General features: G+C 28.9%; 3 protein-coding genes across 3 annotated transcripts in view; all 3 read left to right on the top strand.

Annotated features, from left to right (window-relative positions):
- LOC125838691 (casein kinase 1-like protein 3) overlaps positions 1 to 12,770 on the top strand; it is a 509,325-nt gene that overhangs the window by 292,578 nt on the left and 203,977 nt on the right. The gene's annotated exons all lie outside the window — the stretch shown is intronic.
- LOC125838894 (protein FAR-RED IMPAIRED RESPONSE 1-like) lies at positions 1,853 to 2,788 on the top strand. Its single transcript, XM_049517907.1, has one exon. The coding sequence runs from the start codon at positions 1,853 to 1,855 to the stop codon at positions 2,786 to 2,788; it is 936 nt and encodes a 311-aa protein (XP_049373864.1).
- Positions 11,175 to 12,770, top strand: part of LOC125838689 (uncharacterized) — a 99,770-nt gene continuing 98,174 nt past the window's right edge. Inside the window, exon 1 of the mRNA XM_049517728.1 lies at positions 11,175 to 11,186. The gene's annotated coding sequence lies outside the window, so the exon portion shown is untranslated. The remainder of the gene's footprint in view (positions 11,187 to 12,770) is intronic.

The following is a 12,770-nucleotide window of genomic DNA, read 5'->3' as shown; positions in this document are numbered from 1 at the left end:
ATCAAATATTAACAAGACATCTTAATATATCGTCGTTAAATAATAAAATCATTGGAAATAATTTATCATATTTCTTTAAAATGATTAAATTCTTAGATAATGCGTAATTTTTTTTTTTGAAGGATCCTATATAGATGTACCCTATAAAAATTTTATAGTATTGTATATTTTTGAGAAGTCCACAAAAATTAAAAAGCAAGAAAAATAAAAAAGGTTAAAGTGATGACAAATTTCACCTAGCTTGAATTTCAAGAATAAAATATCGTATAAATTAACGGAAAGAATATGTATTTATATAGGTATTTATGGATGCTTTCCATTTTTTTAATTTCATGAAATTAGTATAAAAACTTATGTAATTTAAAATTTATAAATTTTATTTACACTTACAAAAAGAAAAAAAATGTTATAATAAAAAAAATTGTAATTAATTATATTTTATAAATTAACAAATAATTTTATCTAACTATTTTTAGTAATATAAATAATTAATTTTAAAATGTTAGAAATTGAATGAATATTTTCTTTTTGGATTTCATATTTTTATATTTTCCATGAATAAAATTATACAAGTATGGAAGTAGAGAAATTTGAAACATTAATTTGAAAAGAAAAGTCAATGAAAAAGAAGTAAAAAAAAAGTAGGAAAGAGGAAAAAAAAACGTTTAAGAAGAGAGAGAAAATCATTTTCTGAAATGGGACCCAACACTTTCCACGTGGCACAATATAAGTGGAGCCGATGGTCAGTCAAAATTTTTGCATGAATTGACAAGACACGGATAAATGACGAAAATGCCCCTTTTGCTCCAAAACCTCTTATATTTCCCTCCAAAAATGAAAATCACCTTTAACATTTTAATAATTATTTGCTCTCTCTCTTACTTTACTCTTTATATCACCTTCCACCACCTCTCCTACATCTATCACTCTTCACTCTCATCCTTTCTTATTTTAATTTGTTGATCAAGAATTTATTTTTTTGTTGGTTTTATATAATTTTAACAAAATGGAATCGACTAGTCAGAATAGCCAATTAAACGATTTATTGAATAATGTTTTGGGGTTAGAGGAGGATGATAGTTTGTTGTCCCAAAATGATGAACATCATGAAGATTTCGATGATGCATACGATGGGCCTGAACATTATTTGCATAGTGATGATGAAGATGTTATTAACAAGTTCTTTGAAGAAATGAATCAACCGGAGCAAGAGGAATTAATAAGTGTTAGTGACGGAGAGGAATATGAAGCTGAAAAAGAATGTGAAGAACAGACAGATTCAGCCAATGATGATAATTTTTCAGACCAACAATATATGGAAGGCCCTCTTGTAGATATGGTCTATTGTAGTGTAGAATCTCTTTTTGCTTTTTATAAAGAATATAGTCGTTTAAATGGATTTGGAGTTCTTAAAAAGACTTCAAAAAAAAGAGGTTGTGAATACGCTAGGTACGTCTCATTCGCTTGTGATAAGAGTAGAAAACCAACTGCTAAGAATTATAGTAAAAGGGTTGATTGCAAATGCAAAGTTAATTGTGTTGTGCTGCCTGATGGTTCATGTCGCGTAACAACAGTTACGACGGAGCACAACCATGAGTTGCAACCATCTTTAGCACGTTTTTTTGGTTGCCACAGGAAAATAAGTAAGTCATTAAAATGAAAACTTGAAGCTTATGACATCGCAGGAATTAGACCTGCCAAAAGTATTAGACTTTTGGAAAAACAAGCAGGTGGTCCAGATAGAATGGGATGCACACCTAAAGATTGTCGAAACTACATTCTTCAACAACGCAGGATGAGGACATTGTCATGCGATGCTGCGGCAATATAGAAATTTTTCGCTTTAATACAGATGAAGGACGATGAATTTTTTTATGTAATTGACACGGATAATGTTGGTAGACTTCACAACGTAGTGTGGGTTCACACACATTGCAAGTATGCGTATCGGGAGTTTAGTGATGTTGTTTGTTTCGATTCAACGTACTTGGTGAATCAATGGCGCATGCCGTTTGCATCTTTTGTTGGTGTGAATCAACACAAACAATCTATTATTTTGGGTTGCGCTTTGCTCACAAGTGAGGATATTGAGACATATAAATTTGTTTTCTCTACTTGGCTGGCAGCAATGAGCAATGCACCTCCAACGGCTATCCTCACTGATAAATGTGAGAGTATCAAGGCAGCAATTGCAGAGGTACTTCCAGACACCATCCATAGGTACTGTATTTGGCATATTATGACAAAGCTGCCTGCAAAGCTTAAGGGTGTGTGGGACTTTAAGACTGCCAAGTTCGATTTTAAATCAATAATCTATAACAGCATTACTATCAACGAATTTGAGGAAAAATGGGTTGGCTTTATTCAAAAATACGAGCTTCAGCATAGACTATGGTTTCATAATCTATACTTAGAGAAGGAAAAATGGATCTCTATCTTCCTGAACCACTATTTTTGGGCTGGCATGATGTCCACCCAAAGAAGTGAGTCAATGCATGCATTTTTTGATGGTTATATATCCGATCGAAGCTCTCTAAAGCAGTTCGTCGAGCAGTATGAGTTAGCCTTGCGATTTAAATATGAGAAGGAACTTCAAGCAGAAGCTGACTCACGCAAAAAGCATGCAGCGCCTTGTAGTGGTTTTGATTGGGATTTGCAGCTTCAAACCCATTATACTCGACCTATTTACGATGCCTTTGCAGCAGAGCATTTGAAGCGGTTGTACCACTGTGAAATTGAAAGACACCATGACTTCAATGCGTGGAGGGAGTTGAGAAGTACAGTGTAACAGATTATTCCATATCTAATGATTTTCATGGAAATCGATTTGTTTATATTGTGGAATATCAGCCACGGAATCAGTATCTGGATTGCAATTGCAAGAATTTTCAAAGTGAAGGTGTTGTCTGCTGCCACATTTTAAAGACTATGTGTCATTGTAGAATTAAAATGTTACATGACAGATATATTTTACGCCGGTGGAAAAGGGACATAATTCGACCACACATAAGTAAATTCTTTCAAGGAGGCTATCCATCTATGACGGACGAGTACAAGAAGTACAATTCTTGAAGAAATGGTTTGATAGGAATTGTGATGCTGTGTTGGACAACAACGCTAAATATGCAGATTTCAAAAATGTTTTGAAAGGACGTTTCAATGCATATTGTAATTGGAATGACGAAATGGCAGTCCCTAGTGTTGGTGATCCAGACTCGGAAGAAGATGTAACATTCATTAGGAACCGGAGGGAAATTCGAACACGTGGAAGGCCTCCGACTAATAGATGTAGGAGAGGTGGTGGAAGGTGGAATAGAACATATTATCATGCAGATCAAGTGGGTGAGACTAGTCAAGGTCGGAGGGGTGGTGGGAGACGGGGTGTAGGTCGAAGGGCTGGTAGAGGTGGTCGAGCCGGTGGTATAATGACATAGATTATTCATCCTTTGATAATGGTTTGCTTGGTGAAATTGTAGAAAGGGTTGTAGTGCTGATGAAGAAATTACATGGTTTTATGGTGGCTAACAGTGCTTATGATTTAATTATGTCTTTTTATCCGTTTTGTAGCTTTGTTTTTTAATGGTATATTGGTTCGTCATTGTTTACTTTCACATGGATCTATGTTAAATTTTATGAGTAAATTTAGCAAACACACCTAACACTAGAAGTAGATAATGGCTATTTCATAATCATAGATAGAAAACAAAAAAAATTTACATACTAACCCATGCATTATGCAATGAGAGTAAACATAACCAAAAAAAAAAAACTAAAATAAAATACAACAAAAAGGACCTCATCCAGCGTCCTTGTGCGAAACCTACAACTCCAGGTTCCTTTTGCAAGCCCTCTTTTCCTCAGACCAACCATCAAGTGAAGTTCCTTCTCCAACTCGTGGAGTAATTTCAAAAACTCCGTTAGCGCCAACAGCGAAACCATTTAGTGATTTAGCAACCACCTTCTCGTATATTTCGAAAGTTTGGGTGAGGGGTGGTTCATCCATTAAAAGCATCATTTCGACCCACCTCTTACCCTTCCATTCGATCAGCCGCTTCAGGAACTCTGCTATTTCCTCCTCCATTTTCTGGTATGACTCCCGTTTTATGTAATATAACCTTTCCACAACCTCCGGAGAGGTTGGGAATGACATTGCCCTTCTTTTGTTATAAGGAGTTACGTAGTTCTCAGAACTCATATTTTTTCAAGTAAGTATAAATTTATATTTTGGAATGGTTCTGTGTGTGAGGAATACATTTATTGGGAGTTTCAATTTATAGTGAAAAGATTGGAGCCAAAAAGTGACGTGTTTGGCTCCCAAAAATTTATTTATCAAAGATAAAAGAGAAGGAACGATTATTTATCTATTTTTTACTACAACATTAAAAAATTTACTATTAAATTTGTCACTAGATAATAAAGAACCAAAATGTGAGAATGGATGGGATTATTCACTCTTCTTTTTTAATCCATTTATTGAACAAGTTTTTTAGAAGGTAAGAATATAAAATGTTACGTGTGTTCAAAAATAATTATTTGATACGAGTAAATTTGTCACTAGATAATTGGTCTCTAACAATTGTTAGTCGAAAAGTAAAAGAAAAATAAATAAAATCTGTGAATGGACGAGAAATAAATGACTAATTTTTATAAGGTAAGAAAATATAGTTCGATTAATTAATTTAATCATTAATATTTCAATGTTACGTAATAATTATTTGAGGCATTTAAAATACAAATTTCATGAAAATTAAATTTTATTCTTATATCAAAATGTAAATAACGTGAAATGATAGAATGAATTAGTTGTTCAAACCTAAAAGAAGTACTTGAGTACACCCAGAGGCTAGGAAGTTGACAAAATTTGAATTTTCTTGCACTCTTCCTTTGTAAGGCAAATCCATTAATTAAGATCTTTTATCGGAAGGTAAGAATATAAAATATAATTAATTAATTTAATCATCAAAATATTCTATGATATAAAATTTTTCAGACCCTTAGTTATTATTATTATTGAAAATAAACTTATTCTTATATAAAAAATTTGTAGTAGTAAATATAACAAAGGCGAATCGACGGAATAGTTTTATTATTTTTTCAAGTCTAAGATAAGTTCTTGAGTACACCTAGAATTTTGACAAGATTTGATTTGATAAGTTGAATTTCTTACACTCTTCTTTTTTAAGATCAATTTTATTGGAAGATAATAATTTAAAATATAATTAAATTAATGCATTATCAAAATTTATTATGATATAAGTTATTTCAGACCTTTAATTATTAATTTCATAGATAATAAATTTAATCAAAAACTTTGAGTCGAAAATTAAAATAAAATGAACGGGATGCGACGCAAAAATAATAACATAAATATGGGGACCTAACCTAGACTCGAACTCATGACTAATTGACTAAACGTTTAATCTTGCTTTAAACATTTGCGCTGCAATAGCATTCGTTTATAATTACGAAAAGAACTATATTTACGCTTCTTAATGAATATCAACTCTCTCGTAGAAGGAGTAGCTAGTTGTCTTTGGGAAGTGTGTGGAAACTTTATGTACAAGCTATTAACTTAGGGAAGACAAACACTCAAGTTAGATTTTCGGATTCAAAGAATTTCAAGTTTGAAGAGTTGTGACTTATCAGTTGAGATGAATGGTATTGAGAGTGCTTCGGAAGTTGTTTCGTAAATCAGATCATTTAATGAAGGGGATTGTGAGAAGTAGTTGTCTAGGTATTCGTTTCAAAAAGCTACTCTCTTCTATTTCCATTACTGACTATTTTTATTGACCGACTCTTTTATTGAAAGATTTATCTTCTAAGTTAATTCAATGAAAAATATTATGTGTGAAGTTGTTTGTATCTAAAATACAAAATAAACATATAAGTATCTCTTTTAACCCTACAAATTATTTTATAGGATGTGCTATCACAAAATTACAATCCACATGGATTGAACATCCATTTTCAATTAATGATAAGGAACTCTTAATGATCATTAAGTTTCAATGTCTAATCTATGGGAAGAATAAAAAAAATAGATTTTTTTATCACATTAATAAATGCAAAATAAATACAGTTTGCCACATTTAATGAAAATCATTGAATTCAGAGGAATAATTCGGCTAGATAACTTAATGTAATAAAATCCCTACATTTTTTAATTCATATAATCATGAATGTATCATTTTTTATTTTATAACTTTTATCATTACATATAACTCATTTAATATTATATCCTTTAGATTTATTTTCATCACAAGGATTCAACTTGGAATACTCAAAAATCTTCAATTTTTGTCAAGAAGATCTAAATATAAACTGTTACAATCTTATTTACCAATTGTCTTTACCCCTTGATCTTCATATACACCGCCTATGAAGATAGATATTATGCCAAAAGCATATTTTGCAGCGCCGTATCCTCCTTTTGAAGCTTTGTGAATTAGTTTTAGGGTAGCATCTGGATTTATATTTTTTTAAAATAGTTCTACTGAAAAAAATAATTAAATTAAACACACATCTGTAAATTAAAATGAATTAAGGAGTCGAATACAAACGGAAACAAAATTAAATGTAACACACATCAGTGAAATTTTCGCTCTCTTCATTTTTTTGATTAAAGGCAAATTTTCGGAATCAAAAAAGTTTAAATTCAAAATGAACTTTTCGGTGTTTGGCAGTAAAAGTGAAATGAAGAGTTTGAAACCCTTTTAAGTAGTGACAAATTGTGACTTTTCGTTATGTGTAGTGATGTACTATTTTGCGGGCAGATTACACTGTGTAACAATGAATGGAAATGAATTGTACTGACAGTGTATTGAAAGTTATTCCAAAAATCAGATCATTTAATGAAGCGGATTGTGTAGTTGTCTAGGCATTCGTTCCAAAAGCTACTACTTGAGAGGAGCCGCATCGTCTCCTCTTTTCATTACTTCATCCGTTTTTATAATGAAAGATTTGTCTTCTAAGCTAATTTAATGACAAAAAAATACTTGCAATAATATAGTTCGAACAATATATTATGTGTGAAGTTTTAGTTTATTATATTAGTATATTTTAGATTTTATGTTATTTATATATATCATAAAAAGAGTTGTTTGAATCTAATTTTCAAATTATAAAATAAACATATAAGTATAGTTTGTAACAACTCCACAATCAACATGCAATGAACATCCATTTTCAAATAATTGATAATCATTGAGTTCCAATAAGCTATGGGTAGAATAAATAAATGCATTTTGAATGACATTAATAAATGCATAATAAATACATTTTGACACGTTTTAATGAACATCAATGAGTTCAAAGGTTAAATTGGGGTTGATAGCTTAGAGAATGTAATAAATACCTTACATAAATCATACAACAATAATTGACAATTTAGAATGTTAAAAGACATAAAAATTTTTTTACCATAGTTAACAATAATTAAAAATTTAAACTATTTTAAATTAATATTAAAGTTTGACTAACTCTTTAATTTTGTCCTTGTCACATAAATTGAAATAAAAAATGATATATATTGGGTCGTGCTAGCACGGGCTCCGATGTCTAGTGTATATATATATATATGACAAATCAATAATAACAATAACAATAATATAGTTCATACTAATCCAATTATCTTGAACATGTAATAATTATGTTGGAGATGTCAAATTTCTTCATCACTGCTACATCCATAGCAATGCTCTTCTTCTTCATCCTCTGCACTATCCCATTCTTGCAAACAAGAGGAACATGCTTAATAGTGCAACAACGCGGTAGTTTATTATAGTCCACTAAATCAAATAACTGAAAAAAATAGGACAAAATATCTTTAAATCTATGTCGATACTGCCTTGTTATCGCTCTTTGTTTTTGAGTGACTTTCATTTCGCCAATTGTCTTTAACCCCTCGCGGCTATATTTACCGCCTATATTCAAGTCAAATGGTCAAACTTGCACATTCTTGTCAACTACAATATATAGAAGATTGATATATTTGAACAAAGGTAGTTTAATCAACTCGGATTTGTCGTTGATTTATTATTCCAAATTAAAATTATGAACGAAAAGGAAACAAAAAAACACTATTTAAAATGACAACGTATGGAGACCCAAATTTGGTAGAAATAGAAGTAAACCTTACCCAAAAAAATACGAAAAAACTCAATAAAGTATGAAATTAAAGTGATATGTTAGAAAAAAAAAGAAAATAATAATAATATATATATATCATTTATTTGAGGGAAAATTAAAGTGATATGTTAGAATTTTTAAAATTTTTCTTGGATGAATTCAAAGAAATTGAAGATAGTGAAATTAAAAAAAATAAATTGAACTCTCACCAATAAAGTAAAAAATCACTCAAATATTTTAATTATTTAAATTTTAGTCAAAAATTTATTTTTTGAGATTTCAATTTTAATCACTCAATTTTTAATTGCCAAATATATTTTTATTTTTATCTATTCTATAACCACTTAATGTTTTTAATGTTTAATATTAATAAAAAATTTCGTTCTTCATCTTTTTTCAATGCAAAAATCCATTTTTCATTTTATCTTTGCATCTTCTAAAGCTTCTTTTTTTTTAGTTCTACCTCTCAGTGTAAAAAACATTTATTCATACTACTATTATTTTGTGCTTTCACAAATTTATTTGGTTAATTTTTTTTTATAATTAATTTTATCTTTGTAAATAAACAAATAATTTTATATAACTATTTTTAATAATATAAATAATCAATATCGAGATAAATAATAATATCAAAATGTTAGAAATAGAATGAGTCCGGTAAATTTTTTTGGATTTCATATTTTTCATGAATAAAGTTATTTAAGTGGAAGTATAAAATTTGGAAGAATTGTTAGAAAAGAAACTGAAGTAAAAAAAGTAAGAAAGAGAAAAAGAAAACGTTAAAAGGTTAAGAGAGAAAGATGTTTGGCCATTTGAAATGGATCCACTTGGCAAAATATAAATGGGCCTTATACAATTTTTATCTGTCACATCATATTTGTGCCTCATGGATATTTCAAAAGTTGTGGTTTTAAAAGTATTAAAAGTGGTTTTACTTTTGAGGGTAATTTAGGTACACGAAATAATTGAATTTACCCAAACATCCTTAACTTTTCACCGAAATTACGAAAATACTTTGACTTTTGTTGCTCGTGTCATTTCGTGTCAAAAATCTGTCTTGCCAATTATATTTTCCGATTTTTATATTCATAATTTAACTCAAAAAGTCATGGATTCAAATCCTATTCACACCATAGAATCTGCTTGTAAGAAATTATGTGTCATTGTTTGGCGTCTCAAAGATTTGGGTGGAATAATACAAAAAGTTATGTACGACCTTAGAGTCACAAAATTAAAGCAAAGATTACTAATGAACAAATAATGTTGATGCAAGAGGTGAGGTCACATGGATTGATAATGATGTCTCCCTAGGTGAAATTATGAGGTATTTTCTAAGATTAAACATAATAGATACTAATCGATTCACATTTGTTTCCTACTTCACTTCGTTTACAACAACAACAATAATCCTAATATATTTGATGTAGTTTTATAAGTAGTTTTGGGAGGATAAATATACATTATTTTATTTCTACTTTAAAAGATAGAAAGATTGTTTTGACAGACTCAATCCGCTCAAGTAAAAGCATTTTAAAATAATTTGAAAAAAGAAATAGAAAGCGAAGAAGTCGTAAAAGAAAATGGAAAATGAAAAAAGCATGACAAAGTATGTTGAAATGAATAGTAACAGCAACAAAATAATTAGATAATTGAAGTACGAAAAAAAACAACAAAAATTAAAAAAGAAGTGCATATGAGAGTACATATTACTACTGGTATGGAAAGAGAAGCTAGACAACATAATTATTTGCTGACCTTCTACATTGAATCACCTCTCCTGAACAAAAGTTAATTGATTGCTTAGAAAATATTATTCCGTACTCATAAACAAAACAAAAACAGAAACATTAATCATGCCACTATAAAGAGTAGATCATTTGTCTTCTTGTCTTAATCGTTCGGATCAGATCTAATTAATTAATTTTGGAAATTTAACACTTGATTTTATAAAATAAACTACAAATTAAATTCCTAAATAATATAACTTAATTTTGACTAAAAGGTGCTTTCATCCTTCCAAAACAATACTTAACTATGTTAATAAGATTGGACTCTCACTTGCATTGTTTAATATTGATATTCACACAACTAATTTACTATAAATTGTACAGTAAGTCTTGAAATGGAAGGAAAGGGGACTTTGTTTTGGTTAAAAAAGTAGTTGGAACATAAAAAGTACATTTTGCAAAGTTATGCTTCTTTCCTATCAAATTAGACTTTAGTGTATAAAGAGTTCATCCCAAAAGTGATGGCCTTATATTTGCTCTTAAACTACTAAGTTAGGTATATAAATCGTACACTTTTATTCTAGGAAACCTTTTACTCATCTCTAATTAATAATAAGCATAGATAAAAGTTGTTCTTGAACCAAAATCAGTTTTTAATCATTACAACAAATGATAGATTTTATGATAATAATATAATTATCGTTATATTATATTTAGTGGTAGTAATATAATATGAATTACAATCAACATTTTATACAAATATTATTCAAAACTTTAGTGACTTTGAATGCAATAACATTAGTTCAAGTGCCACCAAATATTTTTACAGGTATAAATATTATCGTTAAAAAAGAAAATTTATTACCAGTAAATGTCTTTTTAATTTGTTATAGTGTACGATGAATGGCGTGTTGGATTTGAGTATGTGGTCGTAATTAGTTAAAAAGGAATTGGACTCCTAATTAATGGTGTCGGTAGTAGAATAGACAAATGTAGTTGATATATTAAAGTAAGTAGATATTATTTTCATCAAAGTAGAAAAATACTGATCAAAGATGAGCAAATAATTTTCAACAAGCCAAAAGAACTAAAAAAATTGATTGTTTGGACAGATTTAATTCTTATTATTTCGTAACACCTAACTTTGTATATGACGTTGCCTGCTGTGGACAATTTTTTTTTTCCAATTATTATTGCGATTTAGGTAATTCAAGGTTGTTGTTGTTGTTGTTGTATTTAATATAACTTATGAGTAAAGACATGTATATTTACCCACTTAAATTTTATTTTATTTTTTAATGGTGTCACCATAAACAGTTGAAAAAATAGTACGTAACTATTCTCATAACTCAAAATTGTCTAAATTGTAATATAATTTCGATAAATGTCCAGTTAAAATTACACGATAAAATGTTGTACTCTTTTTGTTTCACTTTACTTGATCTTTATTGATATAACATTATTTCCCTTAACTTATTTTATTAAATTATTCTTATTAATTATTTTTTAAAATCTTAATTCAACTACTATTTTACTATATAGTCACTTAATAATAAGCATAATCTTGAAAGAAAAAAAGAAAAAATCTATTTTAACTTATTAAAATAAACGAGTAAAAAATTATTTTTTAATATAAAAATCAAATAAAATAAAACTGCGAAAATGGTCTACGTCTACGTCTGGGGCAAGTCCTCATTAAGAAAAGAGTGTCCTGTCGTTATCCTCTTTTCTTTTAATTTAATTTAATTTGGAAAATTTGTGGTTTTATTCTATGAAAATATTGATAAATTTTAATGAGATTCTTGTGATAATATTCAGTTACACATATAACCTTTAATTAATTAATACAATTGTGCACTTTTGATCATTTTCTATGTGTGAATCTTCGTAAATTTAATAAATTATCAATTGTTGATCAAGTTATTTAATTATCCATGCATGTGTTTCTGTTAAATCTGTGCAATTACTTTTTATTTGAGTTTAGGGCGAGCATACTAAATAGCATTGTGAATATTTGTAGAGGCAAAGGTACCGTGAGATATAAATTTCATTAGTTTGGACGTACATTTAGACGTACTTGAACGAATTTTATGTTCAGAAAACCTCTTCTAATTAAAATTAAAATTAAAATTGTGAAACAAGTCCTTAAATTAATACTAAAAAACTAAAAATTCAACTTTTTATTAAATTTAAAGAAGTTAAAAGAAAACTTAAATATTTAAATACATTTTATTCCTAATCCTAAATTTTACTTTTTCTCTTCACCTTTTACCGGTTAAAGAAAGGAAATTATCAATGTGCAAACTGCAAAGCAAAAACATGTCATTCTTCATCACTTGTTCTGATTTGATGTTTTTGATTGTAGGATCCTTCGTTTATAAATCTCTACTCAATTGTTTTGAAAAAATAAATTTGATTAGTTTTTTGAAATGATTCTTTTTTTCAGGATTGTTGATTTTGATTTACATTTTAAGATGAAACAGTTCTATATATATTTTTACGTGTTTTATACTTATTAAAATTTCTATATAGTTTTATATTTTTTATGCATATGTATACCGAAATATACAGATTAATAGCCATAGCAAACATAAAGTTTGCTATGGAGCGCAATTATACAAACTATAGCTATAACATACAAATATGATTTTTATGTTTGTTATATGTGAAAGTTGTTCTTTATTTAATGATAACTTACAATAATTTCACTAGTATATGAGCTAATTACTTAAATGCATGTTATGTTGTAATATTACGAATCTTACCAAATCTCAAAAAACAATTAATTGCAGAAGTAGTGAAGGAATTGGCTGAAGTTTGACCTGATTTTGCTTGGAAAAAGGATGAGTTGATGAATGGTTGCAGTCCTTTACATATAGCATGCAGTAAAGGGCACTTAGATATAACAAGAGAATT

The sequence above is a fragment of the Solanum verrucosum genome, unplaced genomic scaffold (genome assembly GCF_900185275.1).
Source record: "Solanum verrucosum unplaced genomic scaffold, falcon-dt-bn FXZP01000182.1, whole genome shotgun sequence".
NCBI classification, from domain to species: Eukaryota; Viridiplantae; Streptophyta; class Magnoliopsida; order Solanales; family Solanaceae; genus Solanum; species Solanum verrucosum.
This window is presented reverse-complemented; position numbering and strand designations above follow the sequence as displayed.